This window comes from Symphodus melops (assembly GCF_947650265.1).
Source record: "Symphodus melops genome assembly, chromosome: 12".
Classification (NCBI taxonomy): Eukaryota; Metazoa; Chordata; class Actinopteri; order Labriformes; family Labridae; genus Symphodus; species Symphodus melops.
This window is the reverse complement of record NC_136702.1, coordinates 6527502-6544497: the sequence shown is the minus strand read 5'-3', so window position 1 is coordinate 6544497 and position 16996 is coordinate 6527502. Positions and strand designations below refer to the sequence as shown.

The window sequence follows — 16996 nt, the reverse complement described above, 5'->3', positions numbered from 1 at the left end:
CAATGTTTTTAATGTGCAGTGAGAAAGTAAGGGCAACTGATAATGATTGTGTTTCTATAAAGATAGACATTTCTTTCCAAGTGAAAATTGTGTTTATATATTTATATAAATATCTATATTATATATAGAATACATATCTATTTGCTATGCATACTCAAAAATCACACCTTCAAATATATTTAAAAAGTCTTTCAAAACACAAATGTTTTCTTTTCTTTCCTTAAACATGAACTATCCATATGAACCGAAGGATGGGAATAATATTATGTTTTAAAAAACCAAAACATTGAAAATGCTTTACTTTTGAGTCTTGAACAGTAGAGGACATATTTTTCCATGTGGGATTCAAAAGCCACCCTAATCTCTTAACAAACCAAGAACCACATTTTTCAAGTGTACAAAACCAGCATAACACTTATACACAAATCCCCGTTCTATGGTGGATGAAATGCAAATAAGTATGACTTCTCAAGCAAACTCGTTTCTGTTATAAAAATAGAATTCTTTTTAAAATAATCTACAGATTTCTTTTTAAGGTGAGGCATTTCACTATCACTCTAAAACAGCAAGGCTGTTTGTTTCAATAGAAAATATGAAGCTTTAGAGAGAGATCTGCCAGTCTGTCGGTCTATATGATTGGAGAGGACTAGCATGGCCCCCCAACCGCTCCTCCTTCTCAGTCCCACAAGACGGTGTGTTTTTTTTTTGCCAGCTCCTCCTTCTTTTTGCATATTCGATGATTTTTTTTCAAAAGAGAGTTTCCTTTTAAACTAGATACACCTTTTACAGGCAAACAAAAAGAAGTTTCAGCTCCTTGAAGCTCCTGAAATGTCCAGGCGGTTCCAAAAAGTGTTAAAAAATGTTCTCTTAAACTACACAAAGATTAAAAACAAACAAACAGAATACATCAACAGCGCAGGTACGTGACATACTGGCTTTCCAAACAAGCTCATCGGAATAGGAGTAAAAAACAAACTAAAAAGAAAAAAAAACAATAGAAATATACAACTCTTCATAACAAGTTAAAACAAAATCCTACAGAAGTGAAGGCAACAAACATGACTGAATTAAAAAAAAAAAAAAAAAAAAAAAAAAAAAAAGGAACAAAAACAGGAAAACACTGATGCTACAAATAAATTGAAATATATGTACAAGACCCTGTTTTCCTTTTGTTTGTATGTATGCACATTAGTGTATGTATGCAGGTGTGTGCACAATTGCCATAGTGTATGGTAGGAGTTATTGTGAGTCCATCTCTCACTCGTTGATGAAACAGTGTTTACATTTATCTCCTGTAGTTCCATAAAAAAAACATCCAAAGTAACAGATTGTTTCCACTTGAAAGAACAAGGGGAGTCTTGTTCAAAAACCTGCTGAACCTTCTCCACTTGATGCCACTTAACGACGGTTGGAACCAACTTCATCCGGAACACTTTTCTCCGTAATCTCGACCGCAATCTTTGTTCCCAAGAGCTACCAGACTGAGCCTTGCTGTGTCTGAGCTTGGCTTGTCTTCCTGCTCTGGTGCCGAGTCTGTCCATCACTACCAGATGACGCTGGAGATGCTGGTTTCTCTGGGCAGCAGAGGGAGCATGGCGTTGTTAGCGTGCGCCTCCTCCAGGCTGTGCTCTCGGCTCTTCCCGGGTGGCCTCTGGCCGTTCAGCAGTGTGAGCGGGATGTTGCAGTAGGTGTGCTGGTTGCCCAGAGAGGACAGAGGTGGCAGGGTCCCTCCAGGGGGTAAGTCATACTCGTAGCTGCGGTAGTAGTGTTTCTGCCTCATGGTGGTGTGGTAGGTGTTGTGGAAGTTGGAGCGCAGTTCCGGGTGGGCGGTTGCCATGGCGGTTGAGGTGGCTGCCGCCATGGAAATAGCGGAGACGGTCTGCAGCTCTCCAAAGGGGCCCTGCTCGCTGACATCCAGCGCCGGCTCGTGGGTGAGCATGGGCTCTGTGCGTCTGAACGGCATCTCGTACTGCAGCTGCTTCCAGAACTTGGAGCTGAGCTTGTTGCTCTTGGGGCCGCGCCACTTGATAACGGTGAGTGTTTTAATGGTATGCTTGAGGGCCTCCACCTCCTGGTAGTTCATGATGCCGCGCAACTCGGCACACTCGATCAGGATGACTTTGATCTCACCAGTTACCAGCATGTTGCGCAGCCGAGTCTCCAGCTCAAAGATGCTCCAGCCTCGCCGCACCACATAGTTGGGAGTCATAACTATAATGAGGCGTTTGCTCTGGTCCACACAGCGAGCCACATCCTCTATGTAGGCTGCAGGGAGGAAGAGATCACAATTAAAAAGCGAAAGACATAGGGGTGGCATAACAGTTAAGAAACAGAATATATTTATAGTAGTGGTATATATAAGATATTATAGTTGAGAAACATAAAATCAGGTTGTTTTAAGTGTAATATGACAAGTTAAACACTTAACAAGGATGGATAACATACAACAGACACAAAACACAAGACAATGACAAGCTGCTTTTTGCTGTCCACCTCCAGTTTGTGAACCCAAACACTCATATTAGTCTGTAGTTTTAAGTGTATAAAGAAATACATTGGAAAAAGTGTGTAAATCATCATTCTGTGATTGATTCTTTAAACTATACCTGTATTTAGTACCATAGCTAAACTATCTATTACGTATTTTTTAATTTTTTTTTAAAGTAGTTTTCAAGTTTAATCAAAAGACTAACTTTTAAATTTGCATTCATTTTAGCACAGCAATGATATTATGGGGTAACATAATAAACAACAAAGAACAACAAAAAGGAAAATAATTAACTTCAATATGTTATTTTGGGCGTTTCAAATGCCTTTCTGTGTCTCTCCATGCTGTCCATTCTAAATGTTGAAATCTATGCACTGGAGGGCAGACCTGCAGACAAAGCTGAGTGCTGCACTAAATAGCTCTGGTTGGCACAACATGATTGATAAAGCTGCACGATCTATGGAATTAAGCGGAGACGCTGTCTGTTGTACAAGACCGGATGTTTCACCTCACACAGTGAACGCCACTCTAAGCGTCTCTTTTACACTTCCTAGGAGCACGGAAATGACAGCAGCTGATACAAGAGGAAAAGACTGATGAGCGTGTACCTCCAAAGAGTCGTGTGTCATCCTGGTAATGCTCATTGGTGAGACCTAAACATAAACATTTTAACATTCAGGTCACAGGCAGAACACAGTACAGACAGAAACATGCTCAACACAGTGGTAACAGTGGCCTCATCTTCCCTCATTGGTCTTTTTATTTCACATATGATTAATCACATAGCATGTTTCCCTGATTGGACATTCATCTACAATGATTTTTGTTGGCATGGACGCTGGTGGCAATTTTCTTTTGATTAAAGGAAAGAGTCAGCTCCGTCAGCTGGGCTCAGAGCCTTCCCATATTTCCACTGATGTTTAATTCTGACTGGACCAACGAGGATGTGTTTGCGTTTTATCTGTTCCACATCAAGCCTACAGTACAAACACAGCTAACTAGAGCACGCTGTGTACCGCTGGCACAGACGGACTACTAAGCAGAGTGAGCACGCATGAGAATATGTTCTGACAGAATTTTCATGGATTCAATAATGCATGGATGAAAAAACCAGGCGGGATGATACATTTGATCAATATATCAGCTCCTGGTACACACTGTATACTTTAGTCCAATATTTGTAGTACATAAAACAAACAAGGGTGAAACACTTGCTTTTAGTGTCTTTTGCTTTTACCAAAAGTTTCTTGTTGAAAGGGAAAGGACTAAGTATTGCCTCGTCTTTCTTCTCTTATTTGGAGATTTGAAATAATCCTCCTCCTAATGTAAGACTGAATTTACTTGGGTTACCAAAACAGCACAAAACATTGAAACACAAGACATTGACAGTGAACAAACTATATACAACAAACACTTAAAACCAATGAAGTCAATTGGCTCTCTTTGGGAGCAGGACCACGCCACAATTCCAATTACCTGTAAAGCCAACATTTAGCTGGTTATCCCATCCTGTTACCCTTGTTTTTTATTGATGACAAACCATGTGTCACACTTAATTGCTTAATTTCTCCGGTCAAAAATAGTTTTGAACCTTGGATTAACACCAAAGAATCACATCACAATGTATCCTGAACAGCAGCTCAATCTGTTGGATTTATGATGGGTAAAGTGATTCCCTTGAAGTCTTGATACTTGTGGAAAGCCCAATCAACAACTGCTCACTGACTAACAAAGGTACATTTACAAAGGTACAAAGGTACATTGATCAATGTCCTAGCCATTGATAAAAAAAATCCACCATCCCATCACTGGTCTACTATGGAAGGAGATGGTTGGATTCTACTTGGCCCAATGAGACAGTCTGGCAAAGCTCATATTCTCTGGAGCCATGAAAGTATTTCTGTCATCGTGGTTCCAGAAGTTAAGGGTCTTTGCCACCAAATCAGACATATAACACAACCTATTCCAACTTATGTAATAAATATGGCTTTGACTCCATTTGAAAGTCTCTCAAGAAAAGCCTTGTACTATGATCTGTCTAATCCTATTTAACCAGCTTGAATTGTTTCCAGGCATATCAAAGCTACTGCTTTCCTCAGTGGAAATCAACTCTTAAATTGTGCTCTATCATCCTGAGCTATACGTCTACCATGATCTTTTTCTTTAAATTAATTAGTTATTAGTTCTTCCACCACCAATTCCCACTCTAACTTAGTTGCTATGAGCCACTCACTGACTGCAGCAGTTCACCAAGGCAACCACTCTTCACCTTGTCTTATCTTTCAGAAAAAGGAAAAATGCCAAATGGTACCTAAGTTTTGGTTTAATAACATGTTTGACTTTTCTGATGTTCTGATCACTTTTGCAACCTTTGCTCCTGTACTGGGAAAGCCTAAAATTGGTTATCATTGATCAAAGGATGCAAGTCACTGGTCATTAGTCAGCCCTGACAAGCTCATGCTAAGTCCAAGCTGAATTTGTTGACTGTTTTGGGGCCAGGAAAAAGCATGGGCAGTTTAAGTGGTAAGATGGATCATGGATCTACATCAACCAATTTACTGTTTATTGTCTTTGTTTTATTTAAACCTTTTAAACCCTTATTGTTGTGGCGTGGTTCTTGAATGAGAATGAAAACATGGAACAAATGGGCCAAACACTACAGCAACTACAGTACATGAGCACCACTAAATACCAAACGATACAGGAACTTGTGAGCAAGCATGTATATAGACAGTGGTAGTTCTTACTTCCTGTTGGAATGAGGTCCCGATCTGGGATAAAAAGTTTGTAGCCGTAATGTTTTTCAAGGACGTCAGGGAGGATTTCTAGTGCAAAGCGCTCCTCCTCTCTGGTTTCCTGACTCCACTGGTCAGGGTCCACTTTGGTGTAGGACAGGTATGCATCATAGTCTTTGTTTTCTGAAAAAAGAAGAAAAAACACAAAGAATGGTTCATGATTTTTTTTTTTACTTGAGACTCAAATGCACAATATTCTTGAGTCCAATTTCACAGTTGAAAACTTGTACATTTTTGTTTTTGATAGAAGTATCAAAAACAAATCAATTCATTGACAAAGTTTTAAGAGAAAAAAACAAGTCATTCTACAAAATGTCCAATTCAGCTGCTTAAACTCTTTTCCCTTCTTATGGCTTTCGGCTGAAAATGCATATTTAACATTCAGATTGTTTTTCCACAAAATCAAGAGTGAAGTCGCCTACAGTCGTTGGGTGACTAACAGTCAACTTTCCAGTTCACTAGCTTTTGGGTTTGTGTCGAGGTCAAGGTTACATGTTCGTGGCAGTCAAGGTCTCGTAAAAGTTTGTTTGACTTTATTTGGCTTGTGAGTTGGGGCATATTCAAGAGGAAATAGAAATGATACATCTTTAAACATTTCTTTAGCATCTTAACAAGGAACAAAGTAGCCTTGATAAAAACAGCTACACACCAATTGCAGACATATCTCAGAATCAGAAATACTTTATTAATCCATGGGGGGGCCGGGGATTACAATAACTGTGTGAAACAGAATATATGCACAACTAAGAAAAAAGGACAGAGATATTAATATTTGGACAATACCTTATAACCCACAAAAGTTGATTTGAGAAATAAACTGGGGTAGATACAAAAATACTCAAACCAAGATTCAAGCACTACTCCCTTTCCTACTTTATAATGATTTCCCTGAAGACAATGGGAAGAACAGATAAGGCAGAAAATAGACAACAGGCAATAGCAGCACTGGTGACACGTTCAGTGATTCTTAGTCATTATGCACTGTCGAAACTGGAGTGTGGGCCAGCCAAAAAGGGGAACAGAATCTGTTTCATATCTTCTCCAAGGAGCACACAGAGCTTTGAATCTCACTGGAGAGGCCACAGCTGTGCTTGATAGGATCCCAACATCAAACGAAACATTCAAATTAGCTACAAACCTTGCAAATTAACCACCTAGCAAACTTGGAAAATCAAAAAACAGCTTGTTTCTGCTGTCCCAGACGGTATGACTTAATCATGTGGAAGTTTTGGATCAACAAAACCGTGTGTAATAGATAATTCATGTGACTGTAGAAACAATCCACCAAAAAATGAGTTCAGTCTTTGCAGAATTGTTGAAAAGAAAGCACAGAGCGACAAATTACAAAGCTACAAGGGAAGATACTGGGACACAAAAATAGGAACCCTTCTCTGAAGCAAAAGTTAACTATGTTCTAGAGAGAAAACAAAAAGTTGCTCCCCAATTTCAGGCTGTTTATTCCCCTATTTGTCGCACTGGGAAGGTGCTTGGAGCCTTCCCGTTCCCCATTTTCCGCTATCAGGCCTTTGACAGCAGAGGGTGGGCGTCATTCCATGACATATTGAGACTGATGTCTTTTTAAATGGGCAACAAATTGAAAATCTACCTCCTCTCTCCCCTATGCAGCAATGTATGCACACACACACACACGCAATCACGTGCACTTCAAAACGAAAAAGAGAGAGAGAGAGAGAGAGAGAGAGAGAAAGAGGAGAAATAGGCCCACTGCGGTCACTGAGACCGGACAGGAGAAGACATTCGAATCTACCAAAGTGTCTGTTATGGATAAAGGTTCTGACGAAACATCAGGTACACACACACACATTAAACCTTATGCTTGCATGCTTGCACCTCAAATTTAAGAAAGATATGTCTGGTAAAAAGTGGGAACGGAAAATGTTCAAATGATTTCAGGCAGAAACAACAGAGCGATGGTTTTGTTCTTCTTTTTTTTTCTTTTTACCTCCATCAACGTCCTCACTGCCAAAGTGCCTCCTATAGAACAGCATCAGTTCAATCTTGTAGCATTTGTAGAGGGAGATGAGGAATATGAGTAGCAGCAGGATTGCTCCAAGCCCTCCTGCCAACTCCACCGTGTACATGAGCTCTGCTGAGGACGACACACATGCAAACACACAACAGAGAATATCAAAACTTGCTCAGACGACTTCAAAAAAGTAAAAATCATTCACAGTAAGAAAATATGGATCGACAAAAACTGGCCTTTTCTTCCCCAGGTTGGACCTATAAGGTGTCTTATTTCTTCATCATTTACCTGTTAAACTCACACATTTACAGCCACATTTACATTTGCAGGAAGGCTTCACTAGCTCAGAGAATCAATCTTCAGACAGGAGGAGACATGAAGCCCTTAATGACTTTAGGAAATATGAGAGGGTGGATTGCAGGGAGACATTGGGAAAAAGGAAATTATAAGAAATTGGGTTCATTTCTTCGGAGCAGCATAGCAATCACACAGCTGTGAGCTGTGTTTGCTGTCCATGGTGGGACTTGTGGCCATCCTGGACATGGATGGAGGGGAACCAAGAGGCTTTAGTTAACTCATATCACTCACTCCTCCCTCCATCATACCTCTTCTTCGCTCTTTCACGTCTCCTCCCCCTCGTCTTTGCTCTCCCTTCATTTGTCTTCTATATTATCTCCTCTCCATCTCCCCAGAGATCTACCTCGGGGAGGGGATGAGTTATGTTGTGTATAAAAGCAGCATTTACCTGGTCGGTTCGGATATCTTGTATTCCTGTCACAGAGAGAAGGAACACTAGAGGGTCGCCATGGCAACCACAAAGCACCCTCTTTATTAATGGATATTACGTACAGTACTATAGTACACTCCTTAATGTGTCATAGCAACATTAGTGAGCAGATACAAAGTCTTTTTTATTTAAAGGAAAAAACACCAAGTTGCTTCAGTGATCATTTAATATTATTGTTTTCCCCTGCAGGCAGAAAGATTTTTAATTTCATGGCTCACTCTTATCAAAAAAAAAAAAAAAGTTGATAAATTGATTTTTATCTAATCCCACATAGGTTTAATTATTAGTTAAATAAACACTTAATATAAATCTCATGTCAATATAATAAATATGACATTACTATATTGGCAGATTTGTAGCTTAGCAATAAAAGCAAAGGAAAAACAGCTATCCTACTGTGCAAAGGGAACGAAGCACCTTTCATACATACACATGCAGCACAAGGAATTTCACAAAAGAACAGAATATAAATTGCTAGAAATACTGTAGATACAGTCACACAAGTCAAATTAAGCTATTGTGGTATTTACCTAATGTGACTGAAACAGCAGTTTCATAGTATATGGTCTTTATTAGATAGGAGAGCTGAAGACAAACATGAAAAGTTTGGAGGAGAGAGTGGGCAGTGACATGTATTAAGGGGCTGAGGCCAGAGAACGTACTGCTGCTGCGATGAGAACACCAAACACCAAATGATGTTATCCCAGACTTGAAGCATCTGGTTCTATGGGGATTGATTCACTTTCCCTGCAAGTCTCCAGAGGTAATTCAAGGAACTGCAGTTTTTACAATTAATGTCAGCATCATATTAGTTCTCATCTAACATACCGGTACTCTTTACCATAATGGGGTTTAAAAAAATATTGCCCTTCAACTTTTTAAGACAGGTTAGTTATATGAATGTGTTTAGGAATATAGAATTGCTTTTTTTGCCCTGTTATATTTGATATATTTCCAGTCTCTTTTATGTTTTTAACTAATTACCAACAATCACCCTCATGCTTTGAGATGAAGGAAAAAGCAGCCTTCAGAAGCATTCAAAGACCTGCTGCAGGGCTTATGAGTGATGCATTCTGGGAAGGAAAACATGAAATAAACATCAGAATAATATGAGAGAGAGAGAGAGAGAGAGAGAGAGAGAGAGAGAGAGAGAGAGAGAGAGAGAGAGAGAGAGAGAGAGAGAGAGAGAGAGAGAGAGAGAGCGAGAGAGAGAGAGAGAGAGAGAGAGAGAGAGAGAGCATGACTTGAAAATATCATTAGCATCCCTCTCCGATCTGACAGAAACGGTTAAAATGAAGCTGTTCTTAGTCTACAAAACAGCTCAACAGGAACTGGGCCATCTACAAAACACAGAGACAGAGATTAAACCGGGAGACAGACAGATAAAGTCTTAAAATGTAATTGTATGCAGAATTTATTGGCCTGTTGGGAAAAAGCTGAGGACCAATTTGCTGTTTAAACAGCCATCAAATTACCTCTCTTTGCGGGGTGACAACCAGTGCATGAAAAGAGCTTCAGACAAGTCATGCTAGAGAGCCAAAACAGTAACACAGCTGCTGCAGCACATGTACAAAGAAGAGACACAACTAAATGAAGCTTGAGCAAAGCTTTTTCACACAGAGAAGAGAGAGACAGGAAAAAAATGGACCAGAAAAGAAAAGAAATCCATGAAAGGTTTCATTGTAGGTATGAAGAGTCTGGTTAAAGAATATTCCAATGACTTTAATGATCATTCAGAAATAGGTGCCTTTTTACTTTATACACCTGCAAGCTGTAACTTGTTTGTCCACTTGGACACAAACAAGTCAAATGTTTATCTTTATCATGAGCTTAGTTACTAATATTGATTAGAGGAGTTGTAGCTCAGTCAGACTACGCGAGGCAGCTAACTCATTGCAGCCAAACTTTATTCACAAAGAAACTTTTTAAATTCTTTTGGGGATCATAGTTTCCAAAGATATAAATGTATCAAGCAGAAGTTTGGGGAAATATCTACAAAATGATGCGCATGGAAGACATCTCGAATATTTCCATTTGATCAAATAGTGTTGCAGGGCTTTAAATATTTCATTCATCATATAGCTTTAATGAAGAGTTGGGAAAGGCTGGTACATAGGATTCTGTCAACCAGTGAGGACTCAAGATTGTTCCTGCTAAGGCAAAGGCCAATCATAAGGTAATAAAAAGCAGAAAAGTGGATGTGAAGAGGTTATGTCAAAGAGCTCTTACCGCGCCTGAGGAGCTGGATGGTAGCTTGGCGACGGCCATTTCCATTTTCGACATAGCAGGAATAATTTCCCAGGTCCTCCTCCTCCAGAGAATCAATTGTTAAGGATATGGCCACTTCTTGTTCGCCAAGGTGCTCCTTGACAACCCTACAAGCAACAAACAAAAACTTACCATACAGTACTTCTTATGTAAACAGGAAAGGTTTTTACATGAACTGTGTTAATGTACAAGCAGTGCAAGAACACATCATTGCAAGAAGCATGTATAGAGCGAGGTTTGAAGAGTCCATAGTGCAGCACTTATAGAAAGTATTGTGTTGCATTTCACAAGGTTACACCATAAAATGCCCTTGAGCAATGGTTTCTGAGCAACTGTACCTCGGCGAAGCCTCTATTGTGTGTTACTGTAAGCAATTCACGGTATGTTAATTTCTTCCTCAGCACTCAAAACATATGAGAAATGAAAATCAATAAGGGCTCTTCCTCGCAGTGTGCGGGGAGGGGGGGGGGGAATCAAATAACAACGATCAGAAGAGAATCTTTTTATAGCGGCTGCCATGGTAACGGCGAGAAGGAGAGAAAGTAATATTCCATAAAGTAAATGAGTGTCCCCCCCGCTGGGCTGGTTGAGGCTGATGGAGGAGAGAACAGGGAGATAATGCTCCCTCATACCTTCAATGCACTACTTAGCCCACTTTTACAGCACCCTCAGCACAAATGACACTTTGGAGGAAACAAAGTGCAAATGAGAAAGAAATCCCCTCTGTTTGTGCGCGCATGTGTGAGCATCATCTACTCAGTGTATTCTACTGTATAGTATGTGTTAATAGTGAAGGAGTGGGATGAGGAATGAGATTGAGAGTGTGCATGTGAGTGAGTAGAAGAATAATGACTCTCAAGCATCACTCCTTACTCTCGTGCCTTCAAGCCGGTAAACTGCGCATAAGGACAGCTCGTTGGGGAGATTTGGCATCTGTAATTGAAAGTGTATCATGGGCTTTTGCTTGGAGAGGCTCAGGGAACGCTGATGATGTTTGTAGTTTCAGCTGAGTTTGTTGTGCAATATGGGTAAGGGGGGCTGGGATCTCTGGGAGGAGCAGGCACGGGAATAATTCATGTCTCTCCAGGGAGTGGTGGGTACTTTGAAGCTTCCAGTTTCACATTATCACACCGTATGAGCCATCACAGCTAGCCGCCATGCAACCTGATGAATAATGCCCAACCCTGCACAACGTGAGCTTGAAATGGAGATGATGAGGACCCAAAGTTAGAAGAGGGGATATCAAGGTCCAGGTGAAGCACATAGATACAAATGAGAACTGAGTGGCAGTTAATGAGACACAAAGAGCTAGCTTTCAAAGAGAATTAAAACAGTACAAGACAATGTATAGCTAAGCCTAATGCAACAGGTTCACTGCTAATTCACAATTTCTTTCTTCAGTTTATATCATTGTACATAAATCTTTAAAAAATCTGACAACTCCTCTCTTCTCCTAGCATGAACCAGCTTGCCTATATTGAGTTAGCCAAATGAGTAGGAAGTGTCCTCAAGCTTTAGCTGCAGGCGCTAACCTTATCTTCCTTATTAGCATTTAAGTGATCAGTTTTCAACATCAACAATTGTTTTAATAATGTATTTTAATTAAATGACTGAAGAGTCATTCAAGTTTCAATGAATTTAACTTAGTGGACTGTGCTCTCTAAGTATACAAATTAAATACAACAAGTAAACATATATGCAGTACAGGTCATAAACCTGTACTGCATACATGTTAATGTACGGGACACGGGTCAAACTTTAGTCACATTTTTTCTCAGACCTGATTTCAGTTGTGATAGTTATTATGATGCTGCTTTATGTCAAAGAATTGAAACGTAGAAAGCTGTCACGTAGCTTTGACAGCATTCTTTATAGGATTAATAGAAAAGAGGAGGAACATCGTCACTGAATGCTACTCAACCAGTGTCTAATTCTAACACAAGAAATTTCTTCTGCTGTAGACTGTTAACAACCTGAGGAATCTTTGCCATTTTATCAGTCAGTTGAATGTGTTTTGGTTATAGTGGAAAAGGGGTGCTAATTCTGCGGCTTTACCAGCCAGATCCCTTCTGTGTATGTCCTAGCTCCAAATTCTTCTGAGAGCTTTAGTTGTGTTAGAGTATCGACAGCTCTGTCTGCTCCTGCAGCATTCTTTAGCAGATAAGCAGAGGTGAGAAGAAACAGAAGAAGAAAATGTAATGAAAACTAATACAAGAGTCACTCACTCTTCGGTAAGGATGTTTACTTTAAACAGGTGCAAGAATCTGTTTTGATCTGGTACCAACCTGAGGGATCTTTGCTGTTTTATTGGTAAGTTAAATTTGCGCTTCTAACGGAAAGGGCATGACATCAATACTGCGGCTCCACCATCAGGATTCCTTCCGTGCATGTCTTGGCTCCATGACATTTTCAGCACAACATGCCAGTGCCCGTGATATTTTGGCTTCAATTTTATACCATGAAATAAGATGGCAATGTGTAGTCCATTATATAGGATTTATTACTGTACTGCATTGCTAATAAATGTGTCTAACACAACGTGTTCCCCATATTGAAATTAATGTCATTTCAATGAAACTTTCTAACCTCTGAGAAAAATCCTAAAAATCTCTGAGTCTTTAGCTAACTTTCAAAAAAATCTATTTGAGACATTTTCATTCATTTACTAATTTAACTGCAAAACACCAACAAGTGGATCAACTGCAAATCGATCACCTTTTTTATTTTTAAGCAGAGCCAGATTTATTTTGCTAATTTATTAATATCTGCGTGCTACGCTAATGTTCAGTCATCCATGCTATGATAACAAACAATAGCCCCTGTCCCAATGGTGCAAATGAGAATTCATGGGCTCTGGTTGCCTTAGAAATGAACTCCTTCGAATCAATAGGCCCACTTTAGGGTAAATAAAGGCCTGCAGAAACTCTAAGCTTAAGATGCAAGAGCTTGTGTCTTAGATAAAGCTAACAGTTATAGGCGCCTGCCTAAAGAAAAGCGGTAACCCATAGAAACATGAGAAAAAAGAGTTTGCCTGCAGGGGTGAGCACAAATTTGTTCATGTCTTTCTTGTTTCTCTATTGCTTCCCATCGTTGCTCGACCTATACATCTGATATTAAAGAAGGAAAATCAAGGCAGTGATGGAGGGATGAGAAAAAGCTTATGGCAGCAGCATCAGCAAGATCAAATACATTATTGATCTGCTGCATGAATTATCGGTATGAATTATTGAAATGATAACCCCTCAGCCGGTGAGAGGGGGAATCCTGGTGTCAGGGAGTAAAAGAGGGAGAGAAAGAGACAAAGAAAAGAAAGACGGGACAGCACGGTTGGTGCATAAAATGAGATTTGCTATGTTTCTATCAGCGCACTAGCAAACTTGCTATCACAAATGTGTCTTCTTTATTTTCCGTTTTGGTGACTTGTACCATATTTCTTATTCTTTCTACTTTCTCCCTGTCTGCTACCACTTTCTTTCACCTCCCCATCCTCCTCAGCTCCCGTGGCCCATCTGCATGCTGCCATAGGTGGGTGCAGCGAGGGAGATAGCGACAGCGGCGGCGGTGTGAAAAATGGCGGTTGTTAACCATCTGACAGGACTGTCTCCCTAGAGCTGCAGCCTCTCCAAACAGCCCTAATGGGAAACATGCACACGGACCAGGGAATGGACTTGTTTAAATGTGTTACACCAAGAGCAGCGAGAGACATGGAAATGGGCTCGCTCTGAATGTCTTAGAGGCCTGAGAGTAAGGCTGGTTGGGTAAATGTTACTACGTTTTCACTGAAATAGTAAGAGAGAGCTGCAAATTGCAGAAACTGCTTGTCCTTATTTAGTGCTGTCAAACTTTGTGCAGGTTGAAGAAAAGACACATGTGGGGGACAGGAAGCAAGTCGTAAAATGATTAAGCGGTTCAGCAAATGTGCATCTTATTCTGCAGATAAGCCAAAACTGGATAATGACGAGAAAAAAACCCCCCTTCTCCTTGGACTGAAAAAAGCCCAAATTAATTCTCATGTTACTGTCTGAATAGAGACAGAGTCCTACTTTCTAACACTGTCCAAAACACCATTACATTGACATGAAAACTTGAATCTGAGATCCTTGTTCCAAGCATTTTTCTCTAATCTGTGCACTACTTTCAGCTAAACTGGCAAGAGAAGGAGACAAATCTGTTTTAGTCGCATAAATTTCCTCCTAATTAAACTACTCACGTTTTAATTTTACAAATGTAGCAACACCTTTTAGCATATTTTCCAGTAGCTTTGAATCAAGTGTACGTGAAGACAATAAGGCCCATCTGCCATAGCAGATTATTGCACACTATTAATGAAAGCCGCAACACACCAGTGTCCATTACATAACAACCACATTCATCTCAGATCATGTCAATATGGAGATGTATTTTTGCAGAGCCCTGCTTGCGTCACAGCATGCACACAGTATGACGCACAGTTGAGAACTAATAAGGCATCTACATCCAAGGTCTGGTTTGAGCACTCTGTTTGTTTGCTGGAGCACTCTGTGACGCCCCGGCATCCCTGACTCCACTCAGCTTCAGATCAACAAACTTTTTGTTCGCTGCTTTTTTGTGTCTTGACTTTTTCGACAGCATAGCTGGTAACTGCAATGAGGCATGGGACAAATAATCAATATGAATCTGCAGCGCAGTATAGCACAACACAACACAATACACTGGCTCCAGAATTTTAGAGCACTGTGATACTGTATTAAAGTCATGTAGGAGCAAAAATGCAGCTCCTCTGTATTCTAGGTTATGACTGCAAATCCTCTAAATAATGCTGTGTTAATGAGTTGTACACATTGTTTTGAGCTATAGGATAAAAGCATTTTAAATGTAGTTATTAAACATTATCACCCTGTGGTTGAAATTTAATTTCGCCTCGATCTATTTTTAATGTGCACAATGTAGCATATAATGAGTTATCCTGTTTTCACCTATTTGCGTGAATATTCCAAATGACAGTAATGTAATCTAAACAAAAGTAGGTGAGAAAATGCACGATTATTGATTCAAAACAAGTCTCTGCATGATGTTCGTACCTCAGAAAATATATGGAAGCAAGCAGCTGCGAGGAAGGCGGCAAATAAATCTCTGGAAAATGGTTCCTTTAGTGCATGCAATTTGGAGTTAATGGGCTAAAACATGCAAAACCTCTCGTATCATCCTTTAATATTTTCCAGAGAATTCCTTTAAGTCTGCTATTAATTCCTCATCACTGCCATGTGTGGGGAAATGACTTTGAGTGCACGTGTGTCTCTTACTTGATTTCGCTCTCTTGGACCCTCTCCTCATCCAAGTCCTCGATGAACTTCTCTCCCTTCATCCAGTAGATGAGTGGGCTGACGTCACCGCTGTAGCCGAAAAACGCGCGGCATGTCAGGTTCAAAGCGCTTCCTGGGAAGACAGACACGAGATGACAAACTGTCATGCTTGATTGTCGCATTGCTTGTTAAAGGAACGCGTTTCATGTACACTTCCTGAAACATACCCCCAGCCTATCATCATATCTGCACCTTCAAAGAGAGTGACAACAACAGGAAGACTTCACATCCTTTTAGTGGTGACATGTGTACTCACAGTTTTGTTTTATAATTTGTGCATACACACGTATACACAAGTGCACATATCCCAAGGATATTCATGTCTAAGTGATTGCACAAGAGAAAATGTGTCGGACACTTTCAGAACCTAGAAGGATGTGCAGCTGTCATAAATACAGACTTTTACACAGATTCAAGGGAGAAAAAAGTCACGCACATGCACGCACACACACACACACACGCACACACACACACACACACACACACACACACACACACACACACACACACACACACACACACACACACACACACACACACACACACACACACACACACACACACACACACACACACACACACACACACACACACACACACACACACACACACACACAACAGATCCCAAAGCATGTAAACAGAAATGAACACATGAGGGCACTCAAGAGCTTTCCAAAACGCCCCTGGAGACTGAGTGTCCACGAGAAAGAAAGGAAGGAAGGAGGGCTGATAATATACCATTATTGTTATTTCTTAGCTTCTTCGTGGTGTGAATGAAGGTCAGGAGTCAACAAGTGCATGTTTGCTGACAGGTGATATGTGATAAAAGAAGAAGTAATTGTCACATGAGAGCTCTTTCTTCTGTGAATTGATGGATTATGTCTTTGGTTCAACAGAGGGGTAGCCAGGTGGAAGAAAAGACAATATGTACCAGTGATAGAAAATAGTCTCTTAAATGATTGTGGTAATATTGTGCCAGTTAAGAAAAGTCCAAGATTGCTTGAGTTGAAAAATGAATTTAATAAAAATATGTGAGCAGGTGTATGCCAAGTTCCCTCAAACAAAGAATCTGTTTTGGTGTTTTGCTGCAAAACAAAGTAATAGAAAGATAACAAACAGCAGTACCCCTACTAAACGTTCAAATATAAACGTTTATTATAAGAGACATGAAACATCTGTACACTATTTGCAGGAATGTGCAAGATGTTGCTCAATATGAACTTGTTGTTACCCGAAGCACTGGTGGACTGATTATAGCTAGCATACGGATTACCCTTTAAACGACTCATGCAAGGCCTTCAGAGTCCATGAACTATGCATGTGTAAGAG

The 16996-nt window shown here is 40.2% G+C and overlaps 1 protein-coding gene across 6 annotated transcripts in view; it reads right to left on the bottom strand.

Moving 5' to 3' along the window:
• il1rapl1a (interleukin 1 receptor accessory protein-like 1a) overlaps nt 1-16996 on the bottom strand; it is a 286407-nt gene continuing 269411 nt past the window's right edge. For 3 of the 6 annotated variants that reach the window (XM_079357675.1, XM_079357676.1, XM_079357677.1), the window contains 6 exons: nt 15608-15740; nt 10287-10432; nt 7247-7393; nt 5236-5406; nt 3097-3141; nt 1-2265 (listed from right to left, as the gene is read on the bottom strand). In XM_079357675.1, coding sequence (XP_079213801.1) covers nt 1544-2265; nt 3097-3141; nt 5236-5406; nt 7247-7393; nt 10287-10432; nt 15608-15740 — 1364 coding nt within the window. In that variant the 3' untranslated portion in view covers nt 1-1543. The remainder of the gene's footprint in view (nt 2266-3096; nt 3142-5235; nt 5407-7246; nt 7394-10286; nt 10433-15607; nt 15741-16996) is intronic. The other 3 variants (XM_079357678.1, XM_079357679.1, XM_079357680.1) reach the window with 3 other exon arrangements.